Raw genomic sequence first — 25,155 nt, 5'->3', positions numbered from 1 at the left:
ACTGCTGTCTGTTTGAAAAAGAGGAATGGCAGTGTTCTAGAACAGAGAGCCAGAATTATAGGATAGAGCAGAGACTGAGGCATTGTGCTGCAGAGAGACAGCAGCAAGTGTTTCTGTCTTGTCTGAGGTGATCAATGCCTGTGAGGCAGCACAGAAAGGCAGAGATGAGGGAGATGAGGGAGATGAGCTCCGCTGTCTGGACTGCTGACTGACAGCTCCACCATCCTGTCTCTGTGATGGTCTGAGTGAAAGCGAGCTGACCTTAAGGGTTGAATAAGGTTAAATCGACTGCAATGTTGGGGACAGATGGCTCTGTGTCTCAGAAAAAGCAAGCAGGGGCTGGGAGAAGAGACGGATGAGGATACCGAAAGGGAAAAAAATAATGAAAACAAGCAGGCAGACTGCCGTGGATTTACTCTGTCCTTCCTCAACAGACTCCTGTGGATTTTTTTTTTATAAGGGGGGGGGGGGGGGGGGGGTTGCAGCTGTCCACGCAAAGAGGACGAGTTGCACAAGTCTGCAGCTCAACAGCAGCTATAACCACAGGGAGAAAGCCTGAGATCAAGCAATATTAATGTTGATTGGAATAATAACAGGAGTGCCTGGCTCGGTGGGGGAGGCACTGTCGCTCTTTATAAAGTGGATGTGCAACAAACCTCCAGCAAAGCACCTGACAACTCAGGGGAACAGCAAGCTAACGGCTTACTACAGCTTTCTCCCACTAGAGAACATACCAAGCAAACAGCACGCAGTAGTTTGAAGTCAAATCAATGAAATTTTACTTATATAACACATTTAATTTGCAGTCAGCTCAATGTGCTTTACAACCAAGTGCATACAAACTGGAGCATGAGAATTTATTTAAATGACTACAAGAACAAACACCACAAATAACAACATCCTCTACAAGACACTGATAGACCGCATGGAGATAGACTTTATCTTGGATCAGACAAATAGTCAGACTCCAGCATTTGTCTAAATCCATCTGTTACACAAAGTAGGATTAAATTTAAAAGAAAATTTAAAAAAAAAACCCAGCTGAACAAGATAGACCTGCTCTGTCAAATATTTCAGCTCCATTCAGTCCATCATAATTCTTTTGTTTTCTGGATGGGAGCAGCTATTACATTTTACTGGGAAAATTGAGGTGTGACATTACATATCTCCAAGAGACATTAAATCCCAGTGCACTGCAAAATATTCTTCATCGTGTTAGAGGCCTCATTATGCCTTGATGACAACAGTGTCTTAACAACTGGATGTTTCCAAAATATATAATACTGCTCTTTCTACAAACAACCTGTGACCCTGTGGGTGATTTGTCTTCTACAAGCTGTTATAACTCATATGTTACCAGCACTCTCATGACTGAAGTATCTGCCATTGTGTGATGGTTTGGGTGGGGCAGAGCATAGACCATATCAAAATTCCCAAATCTTTTGTGACGTGGGCAGCATGGATGCGTAGTGGTTAGCACTTTTGCCTCACTGCAACAAGGTCCTGGGTTAGAATCGAAGGTTTAAATGCACCATCAGGCTTGACCCTTTCTGTGCGGGTTTACATGATCTCTCTGGGTAATTAAGTGATTTGATGCTTTCTAAGTGACTGTAGGTGAGAATGGATTTCTCTCTCTCTGTTAGCCCTATAATAGACTCTTATCTGGCTAGGGTGTAGCTTGCCTCTCGCCCTATAATGGTTAGCGATTGCCTCCCAAATTAGAAAAGTGGAAGACAATTGACGTCTGATTTGTAAAGCGCCATTTCAAAGATTTACAGATGACCATTTGTTGCTCTCATGTTGGTCCCCATAAGCAGTCATATTTGGGTGAGACAGTGCAATGCTAAGTTATTTGCTAAAGCTAGCCAGACAGGTTTTCAAGCTGCATTCATGACCGTCTATATCAAGGGTAGGGAAACTGTCCTGCTGGTTTTAGATATGTCCTTGATCCAACACAGCTGATTTAAATCACTTGAAGGTGTCCAGATTCCTGGTAATGAACTAACCATTTTGATTCAGGTGTGTTGACCCAGGGTGAGATCTAAAACCTGCAGGACACCCTCCCTTAAGGCCTGGAGTTCCCCTGGTCTAAATGATAACAGACTGCATTGTAACTGCAATAAATATGATCTAGAACAAGCAAATCATAGAGGTACTGTAAAGCCAGCAACGCTAGCAACTACAGACACCAGCATCCACCTGTTACTTAAAGGATTTCTTAACAAACACACCTCCTTCCAGTTGAAGAAGAAGCTGATGTAGAACATAAATGATCTCGACAGAAAAACCATTTGTAAGAACACAAACATATTATGATGGAGGACAAGTACAAAAAAGTATTTATTAATTCATTTATTAGTTCATTTAGGAATTTATGTATTTATAATTCCTCTATTTATTGTCAGTTAAATGATCAAATAATGAATTGGCCTACTTTATGAATGTGTGGATAACAAAAGAAAAGGTCGTTTGTAAATGAAATTGCAGATTCATATTTTATTGCATAATTCATTAATAAATCACGAAATAGCTTTCCACTATGTGATCACTTTGACCCACCTTTACTACCTTACTCGGTAACTTCATGGGTAAGTGTGGTTGTTTTCTTTACCTTCAGTCGTGAACACAGATACCGTGACATTTAAGTACTGCTTTGCTCTGCATTGTTGGTGGCAGGAACACGGAGGCCAGGCTCTGACTGTGCTGCTGTAGTGCTAGGACGTCATCCACGCTTGACTGACGCGTGAGTCACGGCAGTTCATTAAGTGCTTCAACGAGCCTAACCTGTAGGGCCACACGCGCGGGAACCACTGCATGATTTGTGCTCTGGATCTCTGAGCAATGCTGATATTGTCAGATTCAGTCCTAGTTTGTTTATTTAGACGTGGATCTGATTATTCTGTGGCGTTTTCTGAAACGTCCTTCAAATGGTTCACGCGTGGGGTTTTATTGCCCCGCCGCCCTCTGCATTGTACCTCAATACATAGTGCACTGTGGGCATGGAGCTCAGTGTATGGAGACGGGCTTCAGCATAGCCTTTGCACGCCTTTTAAGGCCCTCCTTATGTGCAGTAAAGCCTGTGGACTGCTGGACACGACTCCCGTTTGCACGGTGGAGGAGCTGTGACGCGTCCACATCACCAATGCAAATGAGACCGACTACCCCTCCTTCTCGTCCCCATCACCTCCTCTTTCTGTATCTCTCTCTCTCTCTGACACACAAGCACATACACACGTACTGCCTGCGCTTTATATCGCCGTGCCAGCCTTTCGGGGCGACGGAAAGCAGCGCTGGCAGAGAGAAAGAGAGAAAGAGAGAGGGAGAGCGAGCTTATATAACAGCTCTGGGAAACGCCGAGGACACACTCGGTGCACAATAAAGCGAGGAAAACAGCGATCTTAACGGCTATAAACTGATAAGTGATCGCGCAGTGGAAGGATGCCGCGCCGCTCCGGTGCTGAAGGTAAGCCGCATGGTACAACATTCAATACTGTAAATGGTGGAGGCACAGTGAGGGGCTTTTAAGATGGAAGACCTCGGCTTCTTAAATAGGTGATGCGTGTTTACTCTCGCTTGTGATTCATTTGCCTTTCAACCTCCCATCCCGTTCCACTAAATCAATTCAGCCACGCGTCTTTGTTTTTCACCTCGAATACACAACCGCGAGTTATTTTACGCGTAAAAACGTGGAGTTGAACATAACTTGGGCACTTGGACATGATCGGAGACTGTTCACTGAGCAAACTGTTGCTTCTATCATAGGGAGCATCACCGCACCCCTACTTTTTTGAGGGGGGGTGGAGTGTGTCTTAGAAGGCCTGAGATGAAAAGTAGAGCTGAAGGGCATGACGGTGTGTGACGGCCACCGAGACAACGAGGCATTAATGGATCTCATCGGATGTTCACTCCACTGCTCCACTCTTCAGTCAAAGTGTCAGGCTTCAGAGAACACTGCGAACACCACAGTGTTTTTAGCCTACATATTCAGCGATCCTCAACATCTCATCTTTGCATGTTTTCCCCCACTCATCACTTATTCATCTCTCCACGGATGAGGCAAGAGTTTGTCTGCGCACACTGCTATGATAATCCCCATTTTATAAGCACCCATAATGCGCTCTCCAGACAGTTTTAATCACATGATATTTTTTTCAGTGAGATAGTTGAGATTTGGAAGCTGGGAGATAAGGTCAAGAATGCACTTTGAAACCACAAAGGTTCGGTGTCATTTTAAAATCAGGAATCGCAACTTTGGGCAGCAATATGATATAAAAACAAATGCGAACAATGGAAGCAATGGAGCAGCACCATGGGATTTGTTGCAAGACGCTGCAAGACAGAAACACAAGCCGATATGTCAACATAAGCCGTGAATCTAATTCACCAGTCGGGCTCATCTTTTCCTTTTCATTGTGCTGACATATAGAGAAATACGCTTGCATTAAATCTAGCTGCTGCTATTTTTTCTGTTTTCTCCCCCCAGCTTACACCCAAGGATCCCCTTGGAGTCACTGACCACAGCATTGGATATTAAATCTTTCTGGTGTGATACATCCATTGTTACACTGCTGATCTCAGACTCTGTGGCTCCAAAAGGACCAAGACAATGTGTGCACCTCTGCTAGATCCTACAGGTCTTGTCATTATTATGAAGTTCTAAGTAGGTTACAGATCTGCTCTCTCTCCTTACTCGCCAAATGGCCTTCCACTGAGCTGCGAGACAGTAAACGGTATAGGAATGGTGGCACCCTTCTACAAGCTGCACTGCCTCTTGAAGCGGGCTCAAATGCTGCTGCTCTGCTTGGGCATCGCCTATCTGATGGCAGGCAGCATCCTGCTTCTACAGCGCTCCAGCATCAGAGTGGCTCAGCCAAACCTGGCCAGCCTGCCCCCCCTGTGGTCCCTCTCTGCACCTCCTACTGCCCTCAGGACTGCAGGCTTGGGCATGAGGGCACGCTCCAGATGGGTTGCCATTCAGGCTGCGTCTGGAGGGGGAGCCAAGGCAGGAGGGCGACACTGGACTGCTTCCCGAAGCCTGGGGGTCCAACACTTGCATCATCGCTGGTTTCACAGTCTGCTGCCAGAGAGTCCAGAGCAAAGAGTCTCCGTCCAGAGAAGCAGCAGGCACAAAGGTAAATAACTGTGCACAGCTATGAATTTGTCTGCACATTGAGCTGACACTGTCCTGCCTCTATCACTTGTGGCTTGACAAGCTTCACTGCTGTTTTTAGTATAGCTAACTAGCCAGCAGACAAAACAAGCACTGGTCACTGCGTCGCCCTATTTAGATGTATTAGTGTGCCAGTGAAGTGTTAATGCCATTAACGTGCATCATGGCAAATGCACGATTCTTTACGTGGAAAAAGATCTTCTCCAATGACTTCTGCTGAGAATGTAGAGCTGGGATTTTAAACACTCTAACACATTTTAGATCTGCTTTTCTAAAACACCGGGACCTCTGCTTTGTCACTGACTTGCACCTGTGTGGCCTTCTCACAAACCGTAGGAAGGCCACACAGGTGACCGTGGCCAAGCTTGGACAACTCTTCTGCCATTAAATTAAAAACATATATTACAAAGTCTATGAAAACACTCTGGGGGGAAAAGTGACTAAAATACCCTATGAACATATTGAGCCGACGGATTTCCCCGTGAACAACATATCAGGAGCATATATGCATGTTTATTTTCTATTTTTGGGCTTTCTTTTTTGTTCAGATGGCCAGGGGCTGGGAAACCGCACTCTCTGCACAGGACTCACATAGTGCACTCACAACAAGCTTCATTCGACATTTATGAACAGATAATCATGACCTTAGAACATTTAGAAGAGCTTCATTATACATTTATATAACATTTTACATTTGGTTGCTTCAGATCTTGTAGATGAAAGATAGAGCTCACTGATCCTCTCGAAACCAGAAGAGTAAAAAAAAAAAAAGGCAGGCGAGCACTAAAGTAGCTTCCAGAAAATAAATTAGTAATTATGAAGCTAAAAAAACGATATAATTTCTTACTTGCACTCTCTGCTAAGGAGCCCTCACCATTACTTGAGTACTTTGAGATATCCATGGAGATTTACTCCATTGTTTAACTGTGCCTGTCAGCGCCTTTGCCATTTTGCTGAAATGATAAATACATTGGAATTACCTTCGGTGGAACATTTGTTCTTTCAGCCCATTCTTGAAAAGCATCCCGTAAAAGCTCTTAATCCTTTTTTTAAACAGACACTACATGACCATTCAGTCACTAAGTAGGGTAATACAGATGAAAAATGTTTGAGGCAAGAAAGAGATCAGTTTCAGTAACAGCCATCTGGCAAAAGGTCTTTTTTAAAAAGTATTACCCAGGACACAGAATTCAATTACCCAAGTCTATTGTGCCACAGGCCCTGTGAAAGTAGCCGGTTGAAGGGCTTAAAAAAAAGCGTATTTTTGACACCGTTTCTAAACCAAGTATATGCATTATTTCAGGATATCAGTCCAGATAATAATGAAGCAATCACTCGAATTCCACAACACGTATTTGACACTGAAATGAAAATCATTTTCATGTAAATGCAATATTTAATAAATACATTTAAATTAAATTGTCTTTATATTGCATTAAATCGTAACAAGAGTCACTTTAAGGTGCTTTATCATGTGAGGAAGAGGCCCTCGAGTAACCCAGAGAAAACCCCCACAATCAGACAACCTCCTATGAACCAGCACTTGGTGACAGTGGGAAGGAAAAAAATCCCTCTCAACAGGAAGTAACCTCCAGCACAAGCAGGCTCGTGGATGGACAGCCGTCTGCTGCAGTCACTTCCCACCATGACTAACACATTTTTAGCCTAGCTTAACATAAAAACCAGACGCTGGTGGGTCTTGTCAGCAGCTTCCAGCTGCTGTTGCTGGACTTTGAGGCAAGAAATATCTCACTGAACCTCTAGTGGACTGATTCCAAGAAGTCACTGCTTCTGATCAAAAGGCATTTCTGTAAATAGCACCCCACAAAGTCACCGTTTAGTTTTTGTGTTAAGCAAACAAACTCCACCATGATGGCAGCTTCACACACACACAGAAAGGTGAAAAATGTTAACTGGAGACCTTACTGATATTTGGCCTTCTTACCTCAAATGAGAACCAAAGTAGCACTCTCCATGCTAGCTGTTTTTACACTAAGCTAGCAGCCTACGGTCTTTACCTTCATATTTAGTGTAGCGAGATAAAACAAGCATCACTATTTTCATCTAAAGTTCTGCAAAAGGAAAATATTTCTGCATAAACCTTTAAATGTGTCGTCAAAATAATAGAAAAGCAGAAAGATGTGCTGGTTCCAGCTCCTCAAATGAGATGTGATTGCTGCTATTGTGAATGTTTGTGTACTGGACTACTTGCTGAATAAAGAAAACCTATGACAGTTAATTGACTTGGTAGCAAATGAGTTAATCAAAAGATCAAATTATAATGAAAGTAGGTACAGTCTTAGAGACAGTGTTACATCAATATCAGTTGCAGCACCATGTCTAAAATTATTTAAAAAGCACTTTCCTATTTAGTAGAATAGGCAGTGTAATGGAGAGGGGAAATGCTGCTACTTACTGTGAGTCAAGCAGTAATAAGAAGCTAAATCAGGACTATCATAAGGTGGTTCAGCCAAGGTAGGCTGCCATTAAACAGCTCTTACCCATCCAAAACAGTCTCGTTATCCAAATTTCACGGCTTAAATCTCTGGACTGAAGCCCAAAAGCTTCAGGCCAGCACACATTATCTGAATTTTAAAAATGTGATCATGAGTTACCGTCCCCTGTTTGTATTAATCACATAATGAAAACAAATACTTACAATAAAAATCCTTTAAAAGATATTTTTTTTATTTTAATAACAAATGTGAGGACAAGACAGGTGGTTAAACATATCTCTCTATGGTAGCTCATTTATTGGCTGTAATCTGCTGACATATCAGTCCCGCTCCGCTCTGGACTTCCAAAAAGGTGCAAAATCCCAAAAGGCATTTTCATGATTTTAGTCTTTATCCTATCTTTATTCAGTGGCTGCTCTCACACAGAGGGTGTAGCAGTAATAACATCACACAGCCAGATGGAGAAGTTTGCACATGTATTTTCAGTTTCATATATCCATGGATTCAGGAGCTCTACCTGTTCAAACATTTTATAATAAACGTTAGAGATGTATAATACTTTGTATCTGCTGCTGGAAACCCTACACATTGCAGGAATGAGTGACAAATGTATTTATATGTAAAGTACAAATAAGGAGAGATGTGTAGATGGAGATATGACAAAGTATTTGATTCTCTGGCAAAGTTTCACTCAGTGCTGTAAGTGATTTGTACACACAGGTGGCAGCGGTGCAGTGGTCTGTACTCGTGCTTCCGTGTCCTCCCAAAGCCCAAAGGCACACGGAAGAGTCCAAGTTGCCCCTTGGTTTCGCTGGGAGTCTGATGTGAACGTAATAGGTCTCTGCATTAACTCTGTGATGTGACTGGCAACTCTGAACTTCAGACAAAGAAGAAAAGCTATTTCCATCTGCAGTAATTTATATTTTGCACCATGGCTCTTTCCTGGAGCCTTCCATGCGGGTATGTGGAATGTTTGAGTTAGGCAGAGGAGCAGTTCAGAACAGAGCTGGCGTCAGTGACAACAGATATGACACCGAATAAGTCAGAAACAGAAACAGGAGATTAAGTCAGAAAAAGAGGAGCCGGGCAGGAGGTCGGTTACAAGGTGGGTTTGCAGATAAGGAGCTTAAATAGCATGCCCTCTATGAAATAACCATTTGGATATGTGAAAGTGTATCGGATGTGTGCTGCTACTGAAATCAGTTAATCTGCAGCTGAGCTTGACTCTGTGGCTTCCCTGAATTAATGCTGCACTTGATTTTGTCCTTGTTAAATGCTTTCTCACTACTGCAAACACTCGGTTTGGTTCAGGCGAGCAGTGGCGGCTGTATAGAGCGTGCATCATTCTGACACGCAGCTCCTCCGCATAATGTCTAGACAAGTTCAGGGCTGCAGTGTGTGTGTGAAAAAGTCTTAACAGTCTTAGCTGTGTTGTGTTTTTCAGCATCCGACACCCCGTTGAGATGATCCTCCTCTCATCCTGTCTCAGGTCAGCCTGTAATGCATCGAAACCCTCTTTGTTGTCCTTTTTTTATGACGCTGCTCACACTTGTGAGGGTTTTAGTATGTAGATCCAGCAGCGAGGCTATGAACCCCCTTCAGCGGACTTTAATGGTCACACACAGTTGCTACCCGTGGCAGCAGCACATGTCCTCATTCTTGGCCATCCTGTCATTAGCCTCCTCCATCCAATCCTGCGGGGAAGAATCAGCTCCAGCTCAGCCATCTGTCTTGGTGTTTAAGAAAGCAGCACAGTGGCAAGCCAAAAGTGCAGTCGTTTCTATCATGTCTGGGAATTCAGGCTGATTCCCTCCATTAACCCTGAGCTGCTATTGCCCGGGGCCTCTTTCTCACTTTGATTAAAACAATGACCTGCACCGCCGGGTGGCTGAGAGGCATAGGGGGGCATCACCTTGGGTGATGCCATTTGAGTTTCTTCTTTGGTGGTCCCAGCCTTTCAGTACTTTGAGGCAGCAGCTACCGTTGTACTCCTGCATTTGTTTCTTGGGCGCCAGCGGCTGGTGACTCAGCCTGACTCCAGCACAACAGGCTGGACGAGCTTCAGAAGACATTGCAGACTGATTGAATCACAAATTCGATACGGTGATGCTTAGCCTGCCAGAGATTTCACAGCCCATTGCGTGTTTCTGTCTTGTCTGCTCACCTTGCTGCACATTCCATCAGTCCCCGTCACATGCACCTCCAACACTTATTAAATCCTCTCTTTGACCAGTTGGCATCGGCCTATTTCGCCGCTGGTAGTAAAGTGAAAACAGAAAGCCAAGCCCTTCGTGTCCTTAAAACCTATAAACATCGATACACGTAAATTCATGTTAGGGATTGCAAAATAAACCTAAAAGCCAAGTATGTGCACGCACTCCATCCACCAAAAACTCAGTTCCTAAAGGACTAACAACATCTAGCATGTGGCCTCAAAACATAATAGTGTCAGACTCGAGGAGGAAGATGGAAATTAAATCTGCACACAAAGAAATGCATCAGCTCCCTCGCTGAAAATGAAATTTATAAAGAAAACTTTAATGTGTCAGCTGAGCAGAGTTTGATGTTGCAATGTGGCAAAGACAGGGATTACATCAAAGACTGAATCTGGGTTACATCTTATATGGTGCCTTAATCTTGTCAGCACATCATAATAGTCTGCCGTAGCCTATTATGCGTTACATCCTTCTTTCTGCACGGGTGATTTTTATTCTAGTGGAAGTAAATAGGTTCACAGTAATGCAGAACTACCAATCATCTACATTGCTGGATAAATCAAGCCTTGCCATGTTATAATTTAGTTGGATGTTATGGCTCACGATACATGCTGCTGTGCATAATAACCGTGAGTAAGTGATGACGCAAAGGCTGTTTTGGTTCTGCCAGTCTTGGAGAATGTGTCCGGAGCCAAACCGAAGATGCCATATCAAGTTGCAGAGGAGTGTGTCAACATGTGTGTGTGTGCAACATGGACCAAACACAAACATGGACATACACAATTTGTCTCATTTCTGTTTGATTTAAAAAAAAACAAATGTGTTCTAAGTTTGCGAGGCACTACGTAGGACATTATTTAGTTTGTCAGTGGTGCTAATGGTGATTATTTTTATACCTTATGAGTCTGTCACTCAGTTTAATTTGGCCAATAAAGGATGATAGGCGAAAACTAAGGGAAAATTCCAAGGTCAAATCAAAGAAAAAAGAAATGCGTTGCTGGAAATCTGTCCGATTCTTGAATGACAAGTACCCGATTCCTTTTTTATTATTAGATTTGACCATAAATGTGTACTTTTCATTCAGCTGCCTTGGTTTTGTGATTGCGCACGCTGAGTGCCACCACAGGACTTTTCTGCCTGAATGAATTTTAATTTCACATTTCTTTTCTTCATATAGGAACCTACATCGGATGCTTCCTTCACAACGCCAGCGATCGAGCCCTGGGAGGGACCATGCTTTACGACCTGCGCAAAATGACCAGTTCTTTGTGTCAAGACACCTGCTCGGAAAGGTAATGCGTTCACAGCGGGCTCCTGTGAAGGGACCACAGAAAGCTCGCTGTGTGAGTAAATGCTTTGGATCTCAGTCTCCTCCATGAATGCCTCCTGTGTTTTGAGCTATAGCGGAGAGCCAGGTGGCTGGATGACAGTAAAAGATGAGGGGGTGAGGAGTGAGAGAGGGGAGAATGAAGAGCAGGCCAGGACAGAAGGCTCGATCTGTTGCAGAAAAAGGAAGAAGGGAGGTGTTTGTGTGTGTGTTATAGAACGCTTAATGAGCTGAGTCCAGCAGTCGGTGAATAAATCAGTGGTTAGATATGTGCTTTTCCTGTGGACGTGCTGTGGTGTGAAAGTCTCTGACTGGGTCAGTGTGAGCCGAGTAATCAGCGCTGCCACATCCTCAACAAACCTGTTATTAAACATGTAGAGACAGGTGGAATTTTTCAAACACAACTCAAAGAATGACCTGCTTGAATTATTCCTTTTTATATGTTAGCAGCCAGGAAGCAGTGCATCCCCAGTGAAACGGGAACAGCCGAGGACAGATGGATGCTGCCAGGCGGATAGCTGGCGCTTCCATCTCAAATGCAAACCCGCCCTCTGCCTGTCCACATGGAAGGCAGTCTCGTTACCTGAGCGAGCCAATTACCGCAATGAGCAAAAGTAAAAAGTCAAGGCAATTTATGAGCAAGCTTCAAAGGACATACATGAAAAGGTCAGTTTTGATGAGGTCTCTGTCTTTCCCAAGGAGCCTGGATAAAGGAAGAGGAAAGGGGGATGAGTCACAAGAGCCTTGATATGTAAAGTACAGATCAGAGGTGACTGCACTGCAGCCAGAAGAAGGCATTACACAGTCAGGAGAGTGCAGAATGAAAAGCACTGATGGCTATTGTGGGGAAACTGTATGTGTAAGCCCAGAAACTTTGAGTTAAATGATAAGTTTGAAATGTTATCGAAAGTCCTGTGGGAAAGCATAGCCAGAGGGCAATAGCTTCAGGTTATGGATTGCCATTGGCTAGGGCAATAACTATCAGTGTGTGTGTGTGTGTGTGTGTGTGTGTGTGTGTGTGTGTGTGTGTGTGTGTGTGTGTGTGTGTGTGTGCAGTGGTTACCAGTTTGCAGGTCTGGAGTACGGAGCCGAGTGCCACTGCGGGAATCGGATTAGCAGCCCTCGGGCTCCGGAAGAGGATTGTAGTCTGGTGTGTCGGGGTGAGAGGGGGTCTCCCTGTGGCGGCGTGGGCCGTCTCTCCATATACAAGGTGGAGGAGCAGCTGCCAGGTCACAGAAAATGTGAGTCGACTTCCCTCAGGGAAGACACGGCACCGTTTACTATTTATACCCTACACGGGCTCCGCAGATGAGTGAAGAAATGACTGAAGTTAAATTCTCAAAACACGACAACACAGAAAAGTTAAAGCTATGCACTCCCCACACCACCATCTATAACGCTGCCACATGCCGCTGTGCAACCAAAGCCTTATACATACAGCACATTTGATTCAGGTGTGTCGGAACAAGGATGTGTCTAAAAGCTTCAGGACAGTAGCTCTCGAGGACTGGAGTTGGACACCCCTGCTCTAGAGATGTTGTCAAGTTAGTCAGCGTGTCACTTCCACGGTGCATTATTCATATTTTGTTGGTCAGTGAGGATGCGTTGTCGATGCGACGAGAGAGAATTGTTTTGGAGACACAACCAGAGAAGCATCTTTCACATTCATCATCTTTTGTCTGGAACCACCCAACATTACTCATATTTTGAAGGTTTTATCGTCATTTACTTCCTCTAAATGTGTCTACATATACTTAACCATAACTTTGCTTTGTCTAACCCAGTGTTGGCCAATTACTTGAATAAAGTACTTAGTTACTAATTGCTGATTACATCTCCAAGAAAATAATCCCATTACTTTACTGATTATTTATTTTCAAAAGTAATTAGTTACTTTATTACTTAGATACTTTTTAAAAACATGATACACAACCTGAATAAGTAATAAAGCATTAGGCCTTTCAACCCAAATCGATCTTTTTCTGCATAATCCATCATATAAAATTGAATCAAATGGAAAAGTCACTTTTAAAAAATTGTTTTATTAGTTTTAAACTTTTATGCATCAAGCAAAAATTAAATTATATCCAACAGTCTCTGATTGTTGCATATAACATTTAAACCTATTTTCTGCATTTTCCAAGATATACAATAAAATAATGTTTTGTGGCTACACTCACTCTTTTTCTGCTGTGTTTTACACAGCAGAAAATAAATAAAATCAAAGATTCAGCAGCACTAAGTCCTGTCGCTCTTGAATCTATTTTCAGTTGTTTAGCAGGAGTGGGGCCTGTGGAGGTTTGCCCGGAGGGGAATTGGAATTTCACATTCCCGTGGTGGCGTGCTGGGTGCTTGATCAGATTTGAAGTTAAATTTTTCGCTGTTCCTGCCACGGACGTCGCACGCTCGTACGCCATTGTCATGAGACACTTTCACAAACAAAATCATGGTTTAGTAACGCAGTAATGCAGCGTGCTTACTAGAAAGTAACAGTAATCTATTACTTTATTCCAATAGTAATCACTTACTTTACTCATTACTTGAAAAAAGTGGTCGCATTACAAGTAATGCGTTACTGCCCATCTCTGGTCTAACCTAACCAAAAAATGAAAGCGTCTGATATGAACCAAAGAATCAGATAACTTTTGGGATTCACAGCTAGGAGCAAAGAAGAAAGTTAAGTGAATTACAATGAAAAGCACAGCAGGATAGGATAAGGATTTGTCTTAGTGCATAGTGTTACAGAAGGAAAGGGGAAGGTGTGTGAAACGGTGGGGGCTTTATTCAAGAAGGATTATCATAAAAAGGTATTTATCAGCCCGCACATCAACACACACACACACACACACACACACACACACACACACACACACACACACACACACACACACACACACACACACAGCTTGAGCTGATTTGCATAAATGAACCGATGCCACTTGTGACTAAAATGATGCATTGTGTTAGGTTTACACCTAATGCAAACTAAATTAAGTAATAAATGGAGCAACAGCGAGCACATATTTAAACCATGAATAAATAATGAGCAAACATTTAATATGCTACTAACAAAAAAAAAATGCACTGAACTCCTTCCGTAAGAAAATGTAAGCATGTAATAGTGTTTACTCTCCACTCTAAAAGTCCTTGTCTGAGTCATCTCAGACTGTGTGAAAGACTGGCTGAGATGTGTCATCATTTCTTTGGCTGATGTTTAAATTGACAAATCCTTCCATCGCCGTTCCTGCGGTCATCATATTTGTCTGATGCACACCTAGAAAGCGGGCTGCATTGCTGCGACAGCCATCTGCGAGCTGTCATCTGTTGATGCTCAGACATGCATGAGTGACAAATCCTGTTGGTTCTGGTATTGTTGTAGTATTTGTAATGCAAAATAATAAGAAAAATATAACACAGCAACATCCTGTTCTTTGTTGTTTTTCATGCCATTGCTTCCTCTGGGAAGATGGTCTTGACAAAATTGTGTTACTGTGTAACTGGCAACTGTGCTTTGTTGTTATTCCACTCCTTTGCTTCTTTGCAGTATTATGCCAAGTGTAGCTTTAAATTTGACTGGTGATATTTTTTTGGAGTCAAGTCCAGTTCTTGGGTTTGTCACCCCCAAACATGTCTCTTTTCATTATGGAGAAATAGCAAAAGTTTTGATCTGACCATAATAGCTTATCTCTGTGATCATCTGCAAATTTCAGTTTGAAGAAGCAAGGATTTCTTTCCTGGTCGACACCGTCTTAGACCATGGCAATGTGAATCTTGCTTCACTGTAGACAGTGACGCTGGTGTTCCAGCGGTTTTCAGTTCATGACAGGTTTGAGTGTTGGTGGTTACTGAATGCACCCATTCGATTTCCTCTCATATGCCCACATAGCAAAATTGGAAAGGCCCAGATCTGGCCCACACAATGTGCTTGCACATGGTCCACATACCGCAAAGAATGACGGCCCTTTGTTGGCCCAGATCTGGTTTGCCAGAGGTGGCCCACACATTGGTCAGCACAAGGCCAGTTGCAGACACACTGGTGGTCCTGTGCTGGCCCAGAACAGTTTCAGATCTGGCCCCAGATGTCAGCCTAATGTGTACTTGAATCAGCCCATATGATAACAACATGTGCCAGAACATAATAGTGCAAAAGTAACATGACAGTGAATCTTATATAGCGCTTTCCTACTCAAAGTGCTCTATACAACATGCCACATTCACCCAATCACGCACTTTCTCTAAACTGAGTGCTTCCTAACTGCATTCATACATATTCACACTCTTGACATGTAGACTGGAAGAGCCAGGGATCAAACCACTAATCTTCCGATCAGTAGGTGACCTGCTCGACCTCCTGAGCTACAGCTACCTGGTGATGAACATGAGTAAACCCTCACTAGGTTTTGGATAAAATGCACACTCACAAGCCTGTCAAACCTGCATTTGAAACCATACCATAGCAGTATAGTATTGCAACATGGCATTTGGGTCTTCTAACTAAAATAGGAAAATAGGAACATAAATAGTGCCATCAGACCTGGCCCACATCTGGTTGACATACACCCTGCCATGACACCAGTCAGTCAGAAGAGCCAGCTTGATGCCGGATCTGGGGAAGACCTGCTTTCTATGAGCCTGGGCCACATAAACCAAACCATGGGCCTGGCCCATATCTGGATGACATACCACTTACCATGCCAGAAGTCAGCCAGCAGTGCCGGCTTGAGACCAGATCCGGGCCAGACCTGTCTGCTATGTGGGTGAGGCTGAGAGTTTAGGTCTACTTCCATATCCTGGCAAATTGGTGACACATCTATATAACTTGTACATAAAATTGTTTGAACTGATGATCTTGGAATGTGCAGTTATTTAGAAATGGTTGTAAGAGACCATGCTACTCATGCTGATCTACAGCTCCCCTTCTTGCTGTTATCGCTGTGAGTCTTGGTCAGTCCAGTCACGTCTGTCAAATTAAATCATTTTTGTGCTGGCAAAGAGAAACTACCAGTATAGTCTACCATGATTGCTAGCAAAGAGTTAATTACATTGGTCTTGTTAAAAGTTAAAAATCAGCATAGAACTTTTAGCACCACTTATTAAAATATTTAAGAGTATATATCTACGTACTTCAGCCTGTATGTGTACTTTTGAGTCTGTGTGCATTAGGGAAAATCCAAAATAAATGTAAACTTATTTTTATAGTCATTAAAGACGTATCCTTTATTCCACCCTGAAAAACAAACAGTTCAAAGACATCATTAAAAGCTCCAAATTACCATGACATTCATGCCCATGATGAGTGTACATAAACCTCTGACTGTATATTATTTGACATTTATATTTAAGTAAATACTTAAAGTTGTATTATCTTAGCAGGATGTTGCACAAAGTTAACGTTCCACTTTTAAAATGTCAAGCTTTTAACCTATGTTGCTGTTCTGGATGGTCCTTAATGCTTCATTTTAAAAACCTTTTTGACAGCTCATTACTCTTCTTTGTTTTATGACTAAACTCTTGACTGAACTAAACTAATTGTGTATTAGCCCCACAATGACCACGACAAATCCAGCTATAATGATTATCCATAACTTTTTCTTATAAAAACTGTTTTCACTTGTGTAAAGATTTGCACCCTCTTCCTGTTGCAGTCAAGGGCGAATCTATTATATAAGCAGCTGATGATCATAAACAATATTAATATTCATGACTGGAAGCTTCGGCGTCTCTGGAGATTTGCAGCTGACTTGTGAATGTATTACACTGTGTACCAGAATTCAGCCAAGTATGGAAAGATAATTATCGCAGAAACCCTTTGCATGTACATTTCTTTGAAAATCTGACATTTGCTACTTGTTTGTATAGAAATAAATGCTCCCCAATGTTGACCAAAGCAAGGCAAACCCTTCAAATGTGTTTTGCAGTCACTAGCAGAGCGCTATTCCTTATCATCCCCGTGTGCGTTTTTCCTCCTTGCAGTCAGAAATGTGCACTACCGGGGTTGCTTCAAGTTGCTGAAAAGCATCATCGGCACCTTCCCCGTCTACTCCTTTCAGCCGAACCTAACCACGCAGTCCTGCATCGAGACGTGCACTGATAAGGTTTGAATTTCTCCTCTGCAAATTACAGCAATGATGATCAATTTATTGCACACTCTACTTGTGGTTCTCCACTCAGGGAGCTGTCTTCTCTCCCTGGAGAACACATGTAGGAGCACAGAGCTCTCTGGATTTTTGCTGAATATTTTAGGTTTAATGTGTCTGTAATGAGATGTAGATACTCTGCATCCTGCACTGAGATCTTACTCTGTGCAGCTGTGTCTCCTCCAAAAAAACAGAAATATGGATGGTAGAAATATTGGCAGTGACTGCAATATGATTAATTCTCACCGTGCGGTGTGTGTTTATGCATGCATATCAGTTCCAAAAAAGTTTCACTCCAGTGTCCTCGTGTTGTGACATTGAGCATTCTAACCTCCTGCTACCTGGCAGAGTGAGGAAAAATAAGAGAGTTGGGATGTTCTGCAGATTCAGCTGAGTAAATGGTAAATGGACTGGTTCTTATATAGCACTTTTCTACTCTGTCTGAGCACTCAAAGCGCTTTACACAACGAATTCATTCACCCAATCACACAAGCACTTCTTCTAAGCTCTTAAATGCTCTATCTAACATTCACACTCCGATGGATGCATCGGAGAGCAACATCGGGTTAGTTTCTTGCCCAAGGATATTTGGATTGCAGCCTGGGCTTGAACCACTGACCTTCTGGTTAGTGGCTGACCTGCTCTGCCACCTGTCAGGTGGCATCTGAGCTGAGATGACAGATTAGCTAGATTAGAAGTCTTTGGAGAGAAAAATTGGTGTGATGAGTCATATGACAACCTGAAGAACATTTGTGCTTTTGGTTTGTAGGAGCTCCCACTGGCTGTGTTCAAGAAACCCCACTGTTTCTGTACATGGACGTCATCTCTTTTCAGTCTCAACCAGCAGTCGGACAACCAGCAGTGTGTGGGGAACCACACCATCGCCTCTGCACTCACGGCGTCCACAGAGCCTGACCACTACCAAGTTTACCATACCCCTGTGCTTGGTGAGATATTTGTTACACAATGCAAAAATGTGTTAGTCATCTGCACGTGTTTTTATTTGTAAATGTATTATTTTGAGCCCATCCCACTGTGCCGTGTCAGTCATTTTTTGCTGATCATGCAGTGTAGCTAAAGTTCCAGTCTTGCATTAATTCTAAGTCCCAACTGAGAGACTTTCTGTGACCACTGTGTTGTTTTCTTGGGGTCAGATGCTTAGTAAAAATGAAAACAGTCTTCATCCCAAATTTTAGCTCTGATCTGTGACTTGCAATCCTACTGCAATTTGTGCCACGTAAAGAAAAAACTCCATTTCAGGCTCTCTGCTACAATACTTACTATATATTCTCATGCATATTCTGATATATTCTGATATTCTGCTGATATACAACAGCTGAAACAAAAAAACTGTGCTTCCAGACTCCAGGTGCAAAGAGAGGATGTTTCTGCCTCAAAGATCCAGTTCCCTTGTGGCTCTCTCTAGTTTTCCCGGGGCAGGCAACACCTGGGTACGACACCTGATCGAGCTTGTGACCGGCTACTACACTGGCAGCTTCTATTTCGATGGCACGCTGTACAACAGAGGTGGGGAGAGCACAGTCCGTGTCCTGAAATGAGAGTTTAAGTGGGTGCTTGATGAAATATTGCCCTACAGCTGACTGTTATCTATTCATTTATTCATTGGTACCAGGTTTCAAAGGCGAGAAGGACTACTGGAAGAGTGGCCGCAGCATTTGCGTAAAGACCCATGAAAGTGGGCAGAAAGAAATTGAGATGTTTGACTCTGCCATCCTGCTGATTCGCAACCCTTACCGCTCCTTAATGGCTGAATTCAACCGCAAGTGCGCCGGACACTTAGGACACGCCACAGATGCCCAGTGGAAGAGTAAAGGTGATGTAGTCCAATAGAATGAAGTGGTTTATGGCTCAGCTGAAGGTTGCTATAGTTACTGCTGCATAATGTCCTGCTGTTGATGATACAACAAGAGTAGACAAGAGATGAATGTCGTGAAGCACCTTTATATTTACAGGCCAGCACTCAAGACTCACTCCTGAGCACCAGACAGCCACCCTTTAAGAAAAGTCAAACTTTGTCTAAACTTTGTTCAAAAGTTGTCTTTTTACTTTGTTCCACTAAACAATTATCTGTTGAGTAAAGTCTAAAAAATGGAATGTAGCATTCAGGCATAGCAGACATCAGATCACACCCTTCATTGTGTCTCGTTTGTGGCTTTTTGGGCAAGTCTCTGCATGGTCATATTGTTCCCACATACTTGGGCGGTATAGCGAGATTTATGGTCGAGCATAGGTGATGGGTTCACTGTCCACTCCAGCCAGGAGACCGCTTTCCAAGCAGAAGCAATGGGAATCTTGAAGGGCTGGATAGGAGTGGTTGAAACCGTAAACGTGTACGCAGACGGACCTTTGCGGGATCGTAAATCTTGTTATTGGTGCCGCTGCGGTTAGGGTCGTCATTTCACAGGAAGAAGGTTCTTGGTTGGTTGTAGCTTTATGCTTTTCACTTTTTTTTCTAACAGATCTCAACATCGTCTCTTTAATATCTCTCCTCACAGGTTTTAATTCAACTTTTTTACAAGTCGCTTGAACTGAAATGAGTTTACGGGGACTACATTCACCTATTTAATAGTTTTTATTTGCTCTGAGTTTTTAAATGCCTTCTCTCCATACCGTGGGGTTAAAGAAGACAACATTCATGTTGCTCACAGCACTGAAAATATTTGATTTTCAAAAGACAGTGAAAAAGCAGTTTCTTGGTCCCACTGAAAGCTGTTGACAGAGTGTTCTGAGGATAATGCAGAATACAGATGAGTGTGGACTGAAAGCTACTGCTGTGGCATCATGCTGCTAAACCATCACCATGCTGCACTACTTCTTGACAGTTGTTTTCTTTGTTTCTTACAAAATGTAACTACAATGTCTCATGTATAGTTTAAGAACGTAATGAATGTTATAGAAAAAAAGTTAAAATATCTCATTTCAGTCACAGTCCCAAGCTTAAAAACACCTCGATGCGCTCATCAACCCTTGTATGTGGCTATTGGCTGCTCTTACACAAAAAATGCAAACAAAATAAAACACCAGTTCCACAACCAGTTAGTTAGAGATCCAACAACGAGCCAGCCTGTCTATACCACAGGCATATACACACACATGCTGCATTGTCTCCTCTCTGCCTGCTTCCTGGCTGACATTCCAGTTTCTCTTTTTTTTCACACGATGATGAATGATGTTTATCATCTGATTGCAGTGCATGAAATCATTTGATTTATAGTCTTCACCTTGGGAGTAACTATGTTGAAGTTGTACTGCCGTTTGATATCCACACAGTGGAGCTCTCCACAGTTTTTACGCATATGTTTTTCCATAGTTTGTGTCATAACCAGTTGAGTCGCGTCTTCCACATTCACACAGATAAACATTCACTCAGATGATCATTTTGGACACGTACATTTTTTTTACTTAGTTCTGCAATCAGTTCCTTCAACACTGACACAGACACAAAAATGAAAATTCTCAGGACCATGCAGTATATTGATAAAATCCAACGTCTATGTGTGATTCCTGATCAAATTAGCTATAAATAATCCAACTGTACCCTCTTTCACTTGCAGAATGGCCAGAGTTTGTCTCCAGCTATGCCCCCTGGTGGGCATCTCATGCTGTGAGCTGGCTGAAGTTTGGCCGTCGCCTCCTGGTGGTGCATTATGAGGAGCTGCAGCGAGATCTCCTCCCCCAGCTCCGGCTCATCACAGCCTTTCTAAACGTCACTATGACAGAGGAGAGGTTTCTGTGTGCAGAGAGCAACCAAGACGGGCATTTCAAACGCTCAGGGGCTCAGCGGCCCTCTTTTGACCCATTCACTCCTGACATGAGACAGATGATTGACTCCCACATTCATGCTGTTGACCAGGCGCTGCAGAGCAGGAACTTTAGCGGACTTCCACAAGATTACCTCCCCAGATGATAATGTGAAAAGGTCATGAGGTAGTTCTTTAAATGACTGGTACAGCAGAGGTGTGTGAGAGGAAATGTTTCCACCGAGTGCTACGTGGGGAGCAGACACACGCTGGCCAATGTAAGCGGCCCACCTGACTCTTTAATAAGCCAGTCACACTGTGAATGCCCGTAGAATCAGAGAAACTCTTTAGAGGTCACTGGAGAAACATTTCAGTTCATTGTGAAATTCTACAGAGAACAGGTATGAAAGCGTCAAGGCCAGGACTGCCTCTATGCAAGCAGCAAATATGATGATTACTCAGAAAGGATTTGTTAGGCAGTAGATCTGGATGTATCTGTATGTCCTTCAGAGCTGCTGCATGCTGTTATATGGACATGAACTCAGAAATATGGTGATGACAATGAAAACTTCTCCAAACTGTATGAAATGTTTCTATTAGCATTTTATTTCATTAAATGCGTTTACTTTGAGCTGGGTGCAGTTGCGTACACTGGCATCACTTGAAACGTGTCTCACTTTATTGTTACCAGGTGAGGACAGGTGTGTCTCCATTTCCAAGGTGACATTGGGAGGGTTTGTGTATCTGCTGTTCAGCTTGTCACAAAGAAAGCAAACACGTGTGTGCGCTGTAGATCTCTTAGCAAAGGACTCGCATATTGCTCAAGTGCAGATGTTTTCCAATCGTTCCTGGAATAACCTGGGAGAACAGTGCCACCTGGTGGTTGAATGTGCACCTATCAGTACTACGAACACTGGTGCAAATTCCTTTCTCTGCATTCACCATTACATTTTTATTTTTTATTTGAGTCACGTTCTTGTATCTGATATTAATATGAAATATACCAAGGAGACATAAATTGAATGAATTTCACCATAGACTGCTCAGAAACTGTAGCACAATCAGCACCTCTCTGACAATGCTAAAAAAAACCACCTCTGAAAATGAAAGATTCATGCAGGGCTGCTGTCACTGTGTTCATTCACTGCAACAGAGATGCAAACAACTGATTCCAGCAACGAGCTAAATGTTTGCCTCCTCTATCAGCCACATGTGAATGTAAGCTTTTACTCCAAAATCCAGTCCCTGCTTCTATGAGCTCATTGTGGACTACTAACCACTTAGAACTTTGTTTTTGTAACATTTCACTGCTGACAATATCTACAATCTGGACCTCTTCTTTGTCTGCTAACACTAGATAACCTCACCAACACCTGTCTGATACAGTACGTCAGAACATACAGGTGAGTACAAAGAGAAGATTTGAGACAGTAGAAAGCTTCTAAAATCAGGCACAGAAAAAAGAGACAGAATACAAGAAGGTGGACATGCTGCTGCTAACGAGGTGGTTTTACAGGGGAGATTCTCCAGACAACACAAAGCACAGCCTCACACCAACATCACATTACAATAGAAACTTTGTGTGTTGTGCAATAATTCACACACATACTCATGAAAAAGAAGTCCGTCCAGTGTTCGGATTAGGATGGTATAGACAGAAAGAAACTATGCTCTTTCAGGTGGATACATGCATATATATCCATCTTCTATGAAACAACTAAGTCTCCTTTAGCCACCGTGTGGCTTAAACATCAGCTAGTGTCTGAGATCAGTCTGCTGCAAGTTGTTTTAGAAATTCCGTCCACGTGCTACATCTCTCTCAAACCCTCCAACAGTGTGATGGGTTTCAAATCTGCATTGTGACTAAACCAGCCAATGACTCTGCCTTCTTTCTGAACCAGTGTTTTTGTCCCGTTGAACCGTCTACTTCTAGTCCATCTTGGATAGCTTTTACCAGCCTGTTTTTCAAAGGATGTAGGGTTCATAGATGAATAACCAACTGCTGAGTCTCCAAGGCAGCAAAGCAAACCCAAACAAGAACATGTCTGTGCTTCAAAATTACTCTCCAGAATAGTTCCCCTTCATTTGTGCCAAACAAGACTGCTTTTATTGTGGTCAAACAAATTTCTCTTTCATGTCCAGACTGCATTACTTCAAAAGGCCAGGTCTTTACCTCCATGTTCACAAAGTGTTGTTCAGCTCCACTGTTCCTGTTGGACAGCAAAGACGTTTTCTGGAACACCACTCATGCATTTATGATCGCGGACACATGCATTCTGATATTAACAGTTACCTGATGGGGATCCTGGAGTCTTCTTTTCACATTAAACAGTAGACTAGTTAGGCTGAATTTCACACAAATTGGCAGTCATTTACAATCCACTTGTAGGTGATTGTCTTTACGGTGGGATTATTCATTTTAAATCATTTGCAGCTCTTTTTCGTATCCTTTGCCAGATGAACAGACAGGTTGAAGAGCTCTTCAGTCCTCGGCATGATGACACCAGACACTTCAAAATCAAAGAGGACATCACTGCCAGAGGTTTGAATATGTCACATTTCTAACTCAAAGAAAGCTGTACACACTGGAAACTAATCTAAAAGTCACTATTTAAATAATATGGATGATTTAAAAAATCATGTAAAGTTGTTGAATACTGTGTGCCATGTGTTAGTGTACCATCTTCACTGATTTGTTTCAAAGAGGATCAAATGTTTATTTATTAAAATACAAAAAAAGTGAACAATCCATTCAAAATTTCATTTAGTGTTGTTAATTTTTTACATCATCTAGTGTTAATACGTATTTATTAGTAACAGTCAATGACATCTTAATCAATAATATTCAGTGACTGGCAAATAGTTGGCTTATAAAATAACTTTTCAGTAATTATCCAAATGATGTTCTGTATATGATACTTGGGACAGCTCGGTGACACAGTGCCATGCTGTCTTGAAGCAAGAACGTCCTGGGTTCATCATACAACATTCAGCATCATTAAAAAAGTCCTGGGAGTCTGTGGAGTTTGCATGTTCTCCCCCTTGTATGTGTGGGTTCTGTCCAGGTAGTCCGCCTACTCCAACTTCCTTTAGCTGAAAACATTGGAAGAGCCGTTTTGCCGGCCATCCAAAGGTCCAGCACCTTCAGCAGCTACAGCCTCCACTTCACAATCACCGCAGCACATGTCCAGCTAAATCACTGCACATGCTGGTAGGCAAGAAGTGAAGCAGCTCATGGTGGTGAGAAGTGACCGTCAAGGGAGAGCAGACACAACCTGACCACCACCGGCACACTTTAGCGCCGGAGCTTTTCGTAAAGCTTTTATTTTGGTATTTCTGTTGACCCGTACAATAAATTTGCACGTTAGCTAAATATTTAGTTTCCTGTAACATTTAACATTTAGATTTAAATATTATATTTAGATTTAACATTTAATATGGTGTTTTAAATATAAAAAGTTACAAACATTTTAGTAAATGTTATGAAAAATGACTCGAAAAAACATGTTTTTATAAGGTTTTGAGCTAAATGTGGAAAAATGTTGCCGTTGATTTCAGCGTGTTTCTGTTTACAAACGGTGCCCCATAGCTGTCTCACCCCTGTAGAGGCTGGGATAGGTGTGTGAATTTGATAAGTGGAAGAGAATGGATGGATGGCTAACACTAGCATTTGCCTGCATGCATGACATTCGAAAAGTTTCAACGATTCATTGGTCAAAAACTGACAAGATTCTTCAAGGTCAGTTCACTGACCTGAAGGTCAATGTGATAGTAATGCTATATGGAGCTATTAAAAGCTGTTTCTTACTGTCATTGTATTGACAACATATAGAAAATGATTTATGAGGATTTTAAATATCAAATTACTTTGGACTTTTGACCTCTTTTTCAATTCAATTCAATTCAGTTTTATTTATATAGCGCTAAATCACAACAACAGTCGCCTCAAGGCGCTTTATATTGCACAGTGGATCATACAATAATAGATACAGAGAAAAACCCAACAATCATATGGCCCCCTATGAGCAGCACTTTGGCGACAGTGGGAAGGAAAAACTCCCTTTTAACAGGAAGAAACCTCCGACAGA

General features: G+C 42.4%; 1 protein-coding gene across 1 annotated transcript; it reads left to right on the top strand.

The window, feature by feature from the left end:
* Positions 1–3,164: 3,164 nt before the first annotated feature.
* Positions 3,165–23,811, top strand: wscd1b (WSC domain containing 1b). Its single transcript, XM_040011822.1, has 9 exons — positions 3,165–3,463; positions 4,484–5,132; positions 11,020–11,134; positions 12,226–12,410; positions 17,143–17,264; positions 18,076–18,253; positions 18,669–18,833; positions 18,940–19,140; positions 20,882–23,811. The coding sequence occupies exons 2-9, from the start codon at positions 4,739–4,741 to the stop codon at positions 21,232–21,234; spliced, it is 1,713 nt and encodes a 570-aa protein (XP_039867756.1). The 5' UTR covers positions 3,165–3,463; positions 4,484–4,738; the 3' UTR covers positions 21,235–23,811.
* Positions 23,812–25,155: the final 1,344 nt, after the last annotated feature.

The sequence above is a fragment of the Simochromis diagramma genome, unplaced genomic scaffold (assembly GCF_900408965.1).
Source record: "Simochromis diagramma unplaced genomic scaffold, fSimDia1.1 OVJJ01000123.1, whole genome shotgun sequence".
Classification (NCBI taxonomy): Eukaryota; Metazoa; Chordata; class Actinopteri; order Cichliformes; family Cichlidae; genus Simochromis; species Simochromis diagramma.
Note: the sequence above shows the minus strand (reverse complement) of the source record. Positions and strands in the feature narration are given on the sequence as shown.

Bases quoted from the DNA above. Each gene is read 5' to 3' on its own strand.
- wscd1b (XM_040011822.1), top strand. From the start codon at position 4,739: ATGGTGGCACCCTTCTACAAGCTGCACTGCCTCTTGAAGCGGGCTCAA. The intron at 17,265-18,075 runs GTTTGAATTTCT...TTTGGTTTGTAG, and splicing joins TCGAGACGTGCACTGATAAG to GAGCTCCCACTGGCTGTGTT. The intron at 19,141-20,881 runs GTGATGTAGTCC...TTTCACTTGCAG, and splicing joins TGCCCAGTGGAAGAGTAAAG to AATGGCCAGAGTTTGTCTCC.